This window comes from Emydura macquarii, unplaced genomic scaffold (genome assembly GCF_026122565.2).
Source record: "Emydura macquarii macquarii isolate MOO-44397 ecotype Brisbane River unplaced genomic scaffold, CSIRO-AGI_Emac_v2 contig_3257, whole genome shotgun sequence".
Lineage (NCBI taxonomy): Eukaryota > Metazoa > Chordata > Testudines > Chelidae > Emydura > Emydura macquarii.
The window spans coordinates 347,731-361,533 of NW_027133394.1; the positions used below are offsets into that span (position 1 = coordinate 347,731).

Here is a 13,803-nt window from a genome sequence, read left to right on the forward strand (position 1 = left end):
TCCCACCCCCGGTGTGCTGTCAAAGTCCAGGTAAAAGGAACGAGGCCAAGACGGCCTGCTTTGACAGAGATGTGCAGAGAGAAGAGCAGAGCTAGGATAAAAACAGAGGAAACCAGACAAAGGAAAAAGACGATGCCAACTTTCCCCATCAGTCAAAGCCATTCGCACAGAGCAGGGCTTCCCGGCTCTCCTGTGCAAAATTGTGTGGGGCTGAGTTCCAGAGCCCTGCTGGCATACCAGAGAGGGCGGGCTGAGTCACGGAGCAGTTAGGGAGTGGGGGCTCGGGGTTAGAACTATTAGTTAACGTCACATCTCCCCCACTAACTTGCTGGGTGACCTTGGGCAAGTCATGTCCCTTCCCTGTGCCTCAGTTTCCCCATCTGTACAATGGAAACAATAGTGCAGGAGGGATGCGAGGCTCCACTCGTTAATGTCTAAAGTGGCTGGATAGTGGCCCGCTCCTGTTCTGGTTATCGTCCCACCCTCTCTCTAGCCATCATCCTGTGCCTGGCCAAAAACTAACACAGCCTTGTGCAACATCTCACCCTGGGCTAAAGAACCCATTCAGGTACTGGGAGCTGCGTTGTACCAATACTCGTCGGGATTTTCTAGCCATATCAACTCACAGCAGGAGTGGGTGGCTGTGAGGACTACCAAGGTACAACAAAGTTCCTTCACTCCCTACCCCCCTGCTGCTGGTGCTGGGAATCCAGCCACAGCTGTCGTGATGTTGGAGAGGACTACATGCAATGAGTTGGACAGGTCTCCAGCTAGTTACTAGGGGACAGGTAGCTGAGTCACCAAAGCCAACGGGGCCAAATTTTTAAAATCTGACTGCAAATCTAGTGACATATTTAAGTTCCTAACTTTAAGCCACTACATTTGAAAATGTAACTATAGCAGCTTCCACTAAGTATCAGCTAGGGGCCTGATTCTCCACTCTGTCACACTGGCTTTATGCAAGTGTCACTCCACTAGCATTACACCTGGGTGATCCAGTGGCTACGTTACTGCATGGGGCATCAGGAAATCTGGCTTCCACTTGCAGTTCTTCCACCGTTCGGCTCTGGTTGAGTGAGTCACATCCCCCTCTGTGCCTCAGTTTCCCCTCCCATCTTTTGCCTGTTTTGTCCAATTAGAACACACAGTCTTTGGGGCAGGTGCTGTGTCTTGCCATGTGGAGTCACAGCACCCAGAACAAGGGAGTCCTGATCTTGTAACTGTAATATGAACTTTGAAAACCCTGTAAAGTCAGGATAACGGAGTGGAGAATCCGATGCTGCATTGGAAATCTCAGCAGAGAGGCTACAGAGTGAAAAGGCCGTGTATGTTTAACTGTAGCAACATAGGACTGGAAGGGACCTCCTGGATCAGTGATTCCCATCGCCTGCTATCATAGGAAACCCCATCACATAATCCCATTCATAAACTCTCCACTCACCCCTAGCGGTCTCACCCCCAGTTTAGAGACAATTGCTGGGGAAGTCTATATTGCCACAGCCTCGTGGACAGAGGACCTCAGTCCCCAGGGTAGGCAATCCAGCACCAACTCCATCTGAAAATAATAGAAGGTGCTCAGTTTTGTCCTCCTCCATGAGGGCCTCAGGGCATTGAACGGCACCTCTAGCACTGCCTCACTTAGGGACTCGAGTGCTCAAGCATTCCCCTACCTCAACACCAGCAGAACAGAAGGAATAAAATGTTGAGGAGTTCTTAAGGCAGCATTTTAACCCTGAAAGATCAGGCCCTGCTGTATAACCTTGAGCCAGCACTAAGCGGGCCTGCAACAGTCATAGCAAACGAAACGGCCCTGCAGCCTCTCTCCCCCCCCCCAATCTATGGGATTTGCATAGGCTGGCTGAGTGCTATGCATTTTTATGAGCTCTGCAAAGAGCCGATTAGTAGAGAGAGGCGCCCTGGCACACAAAACCCCCAGCTCCCTCCCCAGCCCTCCCTACTCCACCTGCTCCCCTCCAGCTCCCACGCTCACTGCTATTCAACCATCTGGCCCCCTTGCCCCTTCCTGCTGGCTGCACTTGTCTGCGATCGTCTTGGCCGGATGCTGCCAAGGGAGATGGGCTGCCTCGTGCTGTCGCTGAGCTGCTTAACCCAGCCTGGAGTCTGAGCGGAGCTTGGCCGGGGTGAAGGGGTAGGATGGCGGCTCGCAGAGGGCTGGATTCCATCCAGTCTCAGACTGGAGAAGCTCCGCAAGAACTGCACGGATTCCAACCGGGGTGACTCTGGATTAACAATGGTGTAACCAAAATCTAAATCCAGCTCCGAGGCCATTTAAGTCACTCCCTATTCATGCAATGGCTCAGTGCAATGGCAGGAGGACAAACCATAAGCATTTGGAACTCCCTGTGCATTAGTCTCTTCCAGCTTCTTAAACTCTCCACACCGGGGGCTGCAGAAGGGACTAGGATGTGCTGGGGCAGAGGTGTCCATGCACAGCTGTCTTCCCCCAGATAGAAGGTGGGTCCTGCCCGCTAGTCCATGCCATGCATGTGTGACCCTGACACCCACTGGCAGTTCATAAGTTTCTGTTAGCAACTCGTCAGGCCCAACATACTCATTACACCTAACACACCAGGGTCATAGTGTTTATCCAGAAAATGTCTTGCAAGTTAACAAAGGAACACCAGTGACACAGCAAGTCAACAGGGCTTTTGTAAAGGTAAATCACGCCTCACCAATTGTTTGAGGGTGTCAAAGGGATCGCACAAAACTGGATGACTGGACAACAAAATGGCAGATGAAATTCAGTGTTGATAAGTGCAAAGTAATGTATATTGGAAAACATAATCCCAACTATACATACAAAATGATGGGGTCTAAATTAGCTGAAAGAAAAAGAGATCTTGGAGTCAGCATGGATAGTTCTCCAAAAACAGCTGCTCAACACGCAGTGGCAATCAAAAAGGCTAACAGAATGTTAGGAATGGTTAGGAAAGGGATAAATCAGAAGACAGAAAATACCACAATGTCACTATATAAATCCATAGTACGCACACACACCTTGAATGCTGGGTGCAGTTCTGGTTGCCCCATCTCAAAAAGATATATTAGAACTGGAAAAAGTACAGAGAAGGGGGGAAATGATTAGGAGTATAGACTAGCTTCCATGTGAGGAGAGATTAAAAAGACTGGGATTGTTTATTTTAGAAAAGAGATGACTAAAGGGGATATGATACATGTCTATAACATCATGAATAGTGTGGAGAAAGTAAACAGGCAAGTATTATTTACCCCTTCACATACCACAAGAAATAGGGAACACCTGATGAAATTAAGAGGCAGCAGGTTTACAACAAACATAAGGAAGAGCTTCTTCACATAATGCAGTCAACCTGGGACACGTGTTGCCATGGGACGTTATGAAGGCCAAAAGTATAACAAGGTTAAAAAAAGAATTAGATAAATCCATGGAGAACAGGTCCATCAATGTCTCTTAGCCAAGATGGTCAGAGATGCAAACCCCATGCTCTGGGTGTCCCTAAACCTCTGACTGCCTGATGTTGGGACTGGACAATAGGGGATGGATCACTTGATAAATTGCCCTGCTCTGTTCATTCCCTCTGAAGCATCTGGCACTGGCCACTGTTGGAAGACGGCTGCTGGGCTAGACGGACCATGGGTCTGACCCACTCTGGCCGTGCTTATGTTCTGATTGGTCACTGATACCAGTGTGAAATGTCTGTATTAACACTATGAGAGTATATGAGGAATCATAGATACTCAGTGATATTATGCTTTCAAGTCTTTAAACGAACACAAGGAGAAACAGGCCTTCTTCCAGTCAGGAGGGAAGGGGGTTATCTCCCTGCCTCCAATGTCAATTAAGCACTCTGAAATCAACACAAAGGAGGCTCCATCTGCATGTAAGTCAACAGGAAAAACCAGGCTGGGAAGACACCAGAGGCTAAAGCCACAGGAGGATGTCTGGTCTCTGGGGTCCAAACAATGAATTTTGGGGAAATATAAGGTGAAGCAAAACAACACTGTGTTAATCATCACTGAGGAGGCAAAAGGAACAGCACACATGATTCATGAAAGCTAGATCCCGGCTCGTGGGAGTGTGGGACTAATGAGGCTGAAAGGTCATGTTAGGTAAGAAAACGGCTTTACACAGAAGATTGTAGCCTGTTAAAGGTAAGTTTTAGTCACTAGACAGCATGTTATACTTTTGCTGTATTTGTAACCATTTCTGTTTGCTTAGTATCACTTACTAAATATCTCTCTACTAATAAACTTCTTTTTGTTTTACCCTAAGCAAATCCCCGTGCTGAAATATTAAAATAAAGCGTGCATCCCCAGCTGAGTTAACAGGCTAGCATGCATACTGCCTCTTTGGAGACAGTTGACTTGGTAACTCCTGCGAGTGTCGAGGGACAGGGGCTGGATGCTACAGTGAAATGCTCTTAGAGAGGGTTCAGAAACTGAACTGCACCAAGTGTTACCTGCAAGGCAAAGTCCAGGCTGGTAGAATCCTGAGGTGTTGGCTAGCACACTGGAGCGTCAGGGGGCTGACACACAATTTAGCATCAGCAAAACCTCTCTCTTTATGAGGCAGAGGGGTAGCAAGATAACATACAGTTCTGGACGCCCCCACAAAGCATCACAGCATGTTGCTGCAGTAGTAGCAGCCCACAGAAGAGGTAGGCCATGATTCCCCACTGCCCTGCCCTTTGGGCAGTCCTTTATACCAGGGCAAAGTGGGTGCAAAACGCCACCAAACCCGAATGGGATGCAAGGCAACCAGGCCCAAAAGCTTTAATACTATGAGAGGCAGTGCGGCTTATTGGACAGTACACCAGACTAGGGTTCAGGAGACCCGGGTTCTGTTCTTAGCTCTCTCATGGGAATGCAAGTCATTTCCACGCTCTGTGCCTCAGTTTCCTTGTAACACACAATTGGGGACACCCAGAGCTGGGAGCCACTGTGTTGCCTCATCACGAGCGAGCTTTGCTGGAGATCAGACTGTGTCTCAGCTCCCTGCCATTCCAACCTGGCTGCCTCGCCAGCAGATGCCTCAAGGCTCTTCTGACCCAAACCTTGCCTAGCAGGTGACAATCAGTGGACAGCAGCCTGCGAGCTCCTCAGAGAGGTTCCTCTGCAACGCGCAGCCCCAATCACCGTACGTTCCCAGACGCTATTAAGTTTGTGGTTCTTTACAGCAGATTACCTTAACTGGGGTAAACACACCCTTCAAACGCAGCCCGGAGTTGGTTTATAGTTAAAACATAATCAGTTTGTTACCAAAAGGGCACAGGTCACTTTATACCAGGTAGAAAGAGTTACAAACCAACCAAAGTGAAAACACATTTTCTAAGGATGAAGAGCTTAACAAGCTACAGCCTTTGCACAAGGCAGTTTCCTCACCCATCTTCCCAGCCCAGCAATGGCTGGCTCGCTTTCAGCCAGTGTCCACACAGAGGCCAAGGAGCTGGGTTTCCTTGTCTCTCCAGGTGCGGGATAATACAAAATCTTTCTGGGCCCTTATATCTCAAAGACTGCCATGACTTCAAGGTTACATCACTCCTCTGGGGTTCACAGTCTCCTGCAGGGGGTTGACTCCATCTTGATTAAGGTGTCCTCTGGTGTGTTCCCACAGGATGCTTCCTCGTGCAATTTTGCAGTGTAAATGTTCTCTTCCTGCAACCTCTAAGACAAAACAGCCCAGTGAATCTGGCCACACCTGGTTTGAGGAACTGGCCTCTTTCCTTTGTCTTGAGAAAACCTGTTCACAACTCCCCTTGACACGGCAGGTTTAGACACCTTTTAATCACAGATGTCAAAGCATAACATCAGTGAATACCCATAACTCCACACAGCCTGCATGTCATGATGATATTACTGACCAGTGCAGTGTTCTTTTTCAAATGATAACTCAAAAGGCATATTTTGTACAAGTGTCATGGCAGTAGTGTGGGCGGTAAAATGGCACTAGCCATGGTAACCCCTTTTGCAAAGCACTTTAAGATCTACTATTATCACAGCCCTCATAGATTCCCCTGTAGCTCGAGAGGTAGCAGGCTGTAGATTTTAGAGCAGAGGATCAGGGTTTCTAGCCCCAAATTAACAGGGCAAAGGGCTGGAGGGAAAAGAGTTGATAGAAGGATTGGGTAATACACATAAGCCACAGCTTCGGATCTTGACAGCACCCAGGTGGTCAGGGTATCAGAAAGCAAGTAATTACGTACATTTATTATCGTTATGTCTCCAGCTAAGTCAATTTGTTAACCAGGATGGGACTCTGCAGCTCAGTTGCAGACCACAGTAACTTTCACACCTGCCACCTTCAACTGCATCCGTTCCTGCTTCACTGCCACTTGTATTGTGCAGCTGGAACTAGTAGAGGCAGGGCTTGGTTAGAATGAACACAAGGGGGATTTTTAATAGAGGCTGCTAGACACAGGCAGACCCTGTGGTTCTCTCTGCCACTCTAGCTCTCCAGCCTCTGCTGCCTAGGGTCACCGTGCAGGATCTCCCTAACTCCTGGCCTGTACTTGTCAGTCAAGCCAGGGATGCTCCAGAGACATGAGAATGGAGGCTGGCATACTTTAAAGGAATAGCCAGTTGGTTTCCCACACTGGGGAGGATGGGGGACATCACCATGACAGGAAACCAGCCAGAGGAACAACTGATCTCAGAGGATTGCACGGGCTTGGAAAATGTAGGGCCAGGGAAGACAATCAACCTCTTGCCTTTGACTTCTGTGGGCTTTGGACCAGCCCCTTCGAGAGTTTGCTATCCAGGGCACAACAGGTGGTACCATTAACTGGACACTGCTCAGACTGTGGTCTCACAGAGAACTTGTTGGACCAGCAGCATTAATGGGGCTCTTCTGGGGAGGTTGGAGGGCTTAGGAAGTTTGCTAATCAGGGAAGAAAGTGGGCATCTGTGCACCTGATCCAAAGTCAGATTCTCATTAATTTCAATGGGCTTAGGATAAAACCCAGTGTGAGCTTGCAAACCTCAGAGAACTTGGTTACTTTGACTCTGGCAAGCCTAGAGAGCTTCGAGAATCTACAGAACCCATTCTCCAGGCAGGGAACTTGCAGTGGAGTTAACTCCACTTTCCTTGGGCTTTAATGAGCATAGAAACCTCCTCAGTTAGACAGGGGTTTGCTGTTGGGTTGGTCTTTCTTTCCCACTCTTCTCCCAGCCCTAATTTTTATTCCCATCATGTCTAACTGGCCCCATGCCAAGGAAAGGAGAAAGCAAATCTCAGCTGGGCTGCAGCCATCCAGACAGAGATCAATAAGTGACACACAGAGGAGTCTGATTTTATTAGTCTAACAGCAGAGACACCTAATAAAGTACTGAGTCCCAACTCCTACTTAATTGCTTTCTCTCGCAGTTTTGTTTTTTTTTCCTGCTCAAATAACCCAAATCTTTCCTGGCAATGGAGCCAAAACTCAAACACAATGAAAGTTGGGTTCAATCAACTCACAAAGGCTGGTAGTTTCTTTGTATTTTTTGGTGCCCTGTGGTACAATTACCGCTACAAATTTACAAGCAAATAGATAAATAGACAAATAGGGGCAGCTCATAAAGTTCAGTTTTTTACGGCCACAAACCAACTCCCACTCAGATGCAGGGTTTTCTTTTTGCAGCCCTCTGTTGTTTCCAATACACCCCAAATTCTTTCCTTAGCTTTTCTATGTAAGCGCATGTTGGTGAAAACACCCAGCCTATTTAAAGCCTCAGAGGGGTGGGCGGAGCCCACCAGACCAGATGGCTTGCCTCTTCCGGTGAGGGAGAGGTCATGGGACTCAGAATTTAACTCTAGACTGGGACACAAAGTAAAGAACAATGATGGGGATGGAAGATCCAGGGTCAAAGCAAGGGATTCAGAGAGGGAGACCACACAGAGAACCTCCACTGCACCCACGGCCCAGAGAGGACTTAGAGGACACCACCCAGAGGAACTCTGCCTGGATGTGTGAATGGACAAGGGACCAGAAAAAGGCCCTGCAATTTCAGAAGACCTTTCTCTCTCTAGCCAGCTTCCTTCCTCATGGATTGACTGACAGCTGAAGAATGAGCATCTCAGTTTGTCCACAGAACAGGTACAACATAGGCAGCTACCCCAGACATGCTCCTGACCCTGAGGGTCCCTTCTTGTAGGGTGACGAGAGTTCAGCTAGCACTGGTGCAAATGCCCATATAGGGCCCAGTCCAAAGGCTGTGGGAGTCTTTCAATCATTTTCAATGAGATTTAATTAAAACCTTTACAGGGACACGGTCCAGTGATTGATAACCTAAAATGTAGGGTCACAAAAATGCATGGCCCTAAAACTTTCAAAGATCCTCTAATTCTAGGGGCCTCCATTTCTGGATGCACCATTTGAGACACCCGCTTTTCAGAGTGACTGGGCACCCACAACTCTAACTGAAATCAGTGGGTCTGTCTACATTGCAGCTGGGTGTGAGCCTCCCAGCCCAGATAGACTGACTCACACTAGTGAGACTTGAATTAGCGTGCTAAAACCAGTAACGTGGACGTTGCGGCAGCTCAGCTGCCCAACCCCCTGGATCTGAGCTAGGTGGCTAGCAAAATGTCTCTGCTGGAGCCCCAACAACTAGGGCAAGTCTGTCTAGCCAGGCTCGGAGGGTTGCTCCCAGCTACAATGTAGATATACGCAGCAGGAGCTGCAGATCCTCTGCCCTTCTGAAAATCAAGTCCTAAGGCCTGGTGTAAATTGGCATAGTTCCCTTGAGTTCAGTGGCATTGGGCCAGGTTACATCAGCTGAGGAGCTGAAGTACGCATCTGAAGTTTGATGCTCATAACAGAGGCTCCAAATATTAGAGGCTATTTTGGAAAACTTGGCCCGCTCTGGATAGAATTGCTGGGTGATTTATTCATTTAAACAAAACCAGGTGTTTTCGTTTGGATGAAATTTAAACGTTCCCAAGTAGCGCAGCGTGACATCAGTGCATGAAGCCCATAAATAGAGCCCTGCGAATCCGCCGATAACTGCTTTATATCCACAGACCATTTTTTGCGGATGGCGGGTCGGGTGCAGATCTCAAATGTGGGGAAGCAGCTGTCTGCAGCTCATTGCCTTTGAGGCTGCTTCCCTGCCTTTGAGATCTGGCTGGGGCGGGGGGGGGAGGGGGGGAGGGGGAGGAGGGGGCTGCCGATCAGCTGGGGGCTGGCCCCCCCCAGGACACCGATCAGCTGTTCCACTCCCTTCCCCCACCAGAGGGCTGCACATTAGCTGTTGGGCAGGGCTCCCCCTGCCGGATGCCAATCAGCTGCTCTGTGGGGCCTTGCTGATCAGCTGTTCTGCAGCTGCCTGGAGGGGCTGGGCTGTGAACAGCTGATCAGTGGCAGGGGCTGGCCTCCAAACAGCTGACTGGGAGACCCAGGGCTGCAGCGCTGTGCAGGTGTGGACACCACAGAAAATATAAGCTGAGGATGGCGGGTTGGATATAAATTGATTCTTGTGGATGCAGATCCACATTTTTGTATCCCCGCAGGGGTCTATCCATAAAGTAATGCTGCCTATCAACACAGAAGCATTGAGATTGCTCTTGTTTCATCATCCCAGTGGACGGAAGAGCAAAACAATGCAAAACAAACTGGAGAAAACTGAAAGTTGGAATGTGAGCCCTTGGGGGAGGGACTTGCAGTTGTTTGTACAGCACCAAGCGCAGCAGGATCTGACCAGGCATTACCACAATATACATGTTGTAATAGAATAATAAAATAATCATGAGTTGAAAAATTCTATCAGTTTGCATAATCTAAGCTATCATAATGAACAGAGGCAGAGATTTCCTTTTAAATACACGTCCAACGAAGTGGGTTTTTGCTCACAAAAGCTTATACCCAGATAAAATTGTTAGTCTTTAAGGTGCCACAGGACTCTTGCTGTTTTGCTAAAACCAGACTAACACGGCTACCTCTCTGGAACTTAAATACACAATGTGCCTTTAGCAGTATATCCGTAGGAATATATGCACATAGAATCACAGGGTTAGAAGGGACCGCAAGGGTCATCAAGTCTAACCTCCTGCCAAGAAGCAGAATTTGTTGTGTCTAAACCCTCCAAGACAGATGGCACATATATATCTCATACCTATTCTGCTACTCACACAAACACACACACAAACCTTTCAGTTTCTTTGCAGTTCCCCTTAAAATAACTGCAATGGATTCTAGCACATCCCACAAATCTTTGTTGGGAAAACAATCCCCGTTCATCATTTCCCAGCTTTATTTTGTCCAGGATACTTCTAAAGATGCTAGAGCCTTTGTATATTTCTTCCTGTGTTTCAAACATGTTCAGCACTTATTTTTCACCTCAGAGTGATATTCAGCCCAGTGCAGAGGATCAACACAAGGCCCTACGTCCCACTTCATTCACAATAAATCCTCAAGAGTGCCACAAAAGGCATCATGTGGGCTCTCTGCACAGGGGTGAGCGCGCGCACGCACGCACGCACGCCCTTCTGCAGTCCTCGTTCAGTCCAACCCCGCCCCTCCCTCCCGATTTTAATGGATCCAAACCAGGCCCTTGTAAGCCATGGAGCAGCAGCTTCACTTACCCACACAGTCGCAAGTGGGGAACTCTGCTTGAGCCCTCTTGGCTGGGGTGTCCAGCAAACTTTTCGTTGGCGTATCCAGGTATTTCAAAGGAGATTCCAAAAATCCACTGAGGGTTGGCGTGAATGGCACATCGTTCTTGGTCGGGGTCCCATCCAGGTAAGCGGCATCCGCGTTTTGGTTTTCCTCAGAGTAAAAGCAAGTGGTTGACACCACGGTGATAGCACCAGAAGATTCGATTTTAATCTGCTTGGGTGACCTAGCTGCAAAGGGGTTCTCAAAATGCTGCCCCATCCCGGGCGATAGCAAAAAGCCTTTGGACCCCACTTCGGGAGCATCGGCCAGGGGCGGCACTCCAGCCTCGGCAGCCGGCACTTGAGGGGTTGAATCCGAGCCCCCTGGCAGTTCTGGAGAGTGGCTCACAGAAGATGACTGGTGGGAGAGAGGCTGGGCGGGCAGCCCGTCAGCGAGTGGAGCTGGGAGGTCAGAATTCTGCAGGCTGAAATTTTCCCCAAACTCCGCCTCGAACTGTCGGAACAGCTCCTCCAGCTTGTCGTCCACCATGATCGAGTTCTGGGCCGGCAGCGGATCCGACAAGTTTAAGGGCTTGTTGGGGGCTTGGCCCTGCCCATTGCCCAGGGGAACAGCAGAGCAGCAGGGCGCATAGCTGGAGACGGGCGTGCCGGGCGGAGCAGGGCGGCACACAAAGTTCTGGTGAAGCTGGTGCTGGCGGGTTTCCTCTGGGCTCCCTTGTCTGAGAGCACACGATTCCTGAGTGTTGGGAGCCTGGCTTCGGTCGTCTGGTTGCTTTTGCAGTGGAGACTGTGCAGCAGAGCTAGGTGCGAATAGTGCAAGAGGCGGGGGCTTGATGGGGATGCCAGGGAGAGGCTGCTCAATCTGCATCTCTTCCGTCTGGAGCTCAGGGGTGGCGGCTGAGTGAAACCCTTCCAAGCTGATTTGCCTCAGGGGCAGGAACAGTGGTTGTGAATCCTTCTGCTTGGACTTCTTGATCTGGACTTGCTTCCGGAGTGGCTTGACCTGGGGGGGTTTGTCGGGCTGAATTTTCTTCTTTTTCTCTTTGGCCTGCTTTTCAGATGGCTTCAGAGGCGGGGTCTGAGAGCCGGGAGCCCACCAGTTGGGCAGTTGGTCCTGCGGGCCCGGCTGGGCCAGGCTCTGGTCAAGGAAGAGATTGCGCTTATGATGGAGGTGCTGTTGCAGCACCATCTGGGTCTTCTTATGGAAGTCCGTCTCCTGCAGCAGCTGTGACAATTGCTGGCTGGGGGCCAGCTTGGGATGACCCCCGCCAGCTTCCTTCGTCAGAGGCTGGACCAGGGGCTCTTGCTTCAGCTTGACGGCTTTCACCTTGTTAGGCATTGCTTCAGGCCTCTTGAAGACCGACTGGATGTAATCGTTGGCATTGTCCAGCAGCTGCTCCAGCTCAGCCATAGGGTCACTCACCAGGGAGGCTGGCGGGTCAGAGTTAAGCATCCACAAGTTGTTTTTCGGCTTCGGTTCTTCATCCCATGGCTCGGGAAATTCCAGTTTCTGGGGGGTGGAGGTGAAATTGGGGAAGAGGCCCACAGGCTCCCGGGGGGTGCTGTGTTCAAGGATACACTGGGCGTCTGCCGGCTGCCAAGAGGACTGCGTTGGGGCCCGAGATGTCTGGAGCATGTTGCGTCCTCCATAGGCTTGTGCGTTCTGGCTCTGGTACTGCTCGTTGCTGGATGTGGGTAGCACCGGGGGGTCGTCTGGGCTGAAGGGGGATGAACAGACCAGCTGCTCCTTGGACGCAAACGGCCCAGATGGCAATGGGCTGCTGGGAGTGGCTGGAGGCGCCCTGGCCGGCGGTGGGAGAGCGGAGGACAGCTGGGTGAGGGCTTCAATGGCGATGGCTGTCTGGAGACTAATGTTCTTCTCCTTGGCGATGCTCAGTGCACTTTGGGAAAAAGGGAGGCCATCTGAAGGGCATGGCTTAAGCGTGTCCACCACTGCAGGCACCTGATTGGGAATAGCACCTTTGTCTAAGGGCTGGTGGTGGGCGTCACTGAGATGCTGGGATGGGCGGCTCTGCCCCTCACCAATGGCCGATTTGATCTTCTGCTCCAGCCACTCCAGGTAGTCGGGACACTCGGGGCCATCACAGTTGCAGTTGGGGGGCTTCATGCCATGCTTCGCCAGGGTCAGCGCAGCCTTGAGGGCGTTCAGGTCCTCGCCTCCAGGGACGCCATCGGGCTGGGGGAGCCCTGGGTTGCCCGCCCCGCCCTGGCTCATCTCCAAGTTGAATTTCTCATACAGCTGCATGCTCAGCAGTGACGGGGATCCAGAGGCCGGCATGCCGTAGGAAGACATGGCCTCAGCCACGGCGGAGAAGGCCACCAGGTTCCGAGCATCCTCCAGGTTGGCATTGTTGGCGGCGTCCCTCCGGCTTGGGGCCGGAGCGCTCTCCCACTTGGCTTTCTCGCTGGCGGGCCGGGCGACAGGCTGGTTGGTGAGCCACCCACCTGTTTCCATTAGCATGGCACTTCCCCCAGCCTGCTGGCTGCCCCCATTCACCAGGCTGGGCCGGCTTCCTTCGTTCAACCTTCTTTCTTCAACATGGCTAATTGGCCCTTCTTCCATTTGGCCTGTTTTGGGTCCATCAACTGGGCTGCCCTCCGACCCTGTCTGAAAGAATGGAGAAAAGAAGGTAAATACCCACATAGCCACTCTGGCCTTCCCCCCCCCAAACCTCCAAGACCACCCCTCTTTCAGGATGAAATCTGTCCCCGTGCAGAGGGCCAGCACCGAAGTCCCACGCTGAGCGATAGCAATGATGGGAACACTGGGCTAGATCAGCCACCAGCTTTTTAACCACAGCATCATCTGAGGCCTTGGCTGACTATAAACTTTCACTGGTTTAGTTAAAATGGTGCAAACCCCTGTGTGAATGCTCTTATTCAGTTTATTGCACCTCACCTGACAGCCATTCTTAACTGACTTCATCTAAACTGGAACAAGCCGGCTTTAAATTGAAATCAGAGCATCCACACGGCCTTTTGCACGGGTTTAACCACACTAGTTTAGGCTAACCAGATGCAACTGTGTGTGTGGACAAGCCCTGAACCTGCTCACCACACCAACTCTTAATGCCCACCTTAATTAATGCTCATTCATTAATTAGGAGGTAAGTTTCACGGTCTCCACATTACAGATAGGCAAACTGAGGCACAACCCAAAGCCTAAATTTCCACCCATTCTGACTACT

At 50.4% G+C, this 13,803-nt stretch overlaps 1 protein-coding gene across 2 annotated transcripts in view; it reads right to left on the bottom strand.

Annotated features, from left to right (window-relative positions):
- TET3 (tet methylcytosine dioxygenase 3) overlaps window positions 1-13,803 on the bottom strand; it is a 133,797-nt gene that overhangs the window by 34,470 nt on the left and 85,524 nt on the right. For both annotated transcript variants that reach the window (XM_067532318.1, XM_067532319.1), the window contains one exon: window positions 10,562-13,223. In XM_067532318.1, the coding sequence (XP_067388419.1) occupies window positions 10,562-13,223 (2,662 nt within the window). The remainder of the gene's footprint in view (window positions 1-10,561; window positions 13,224-13,803) is intronic.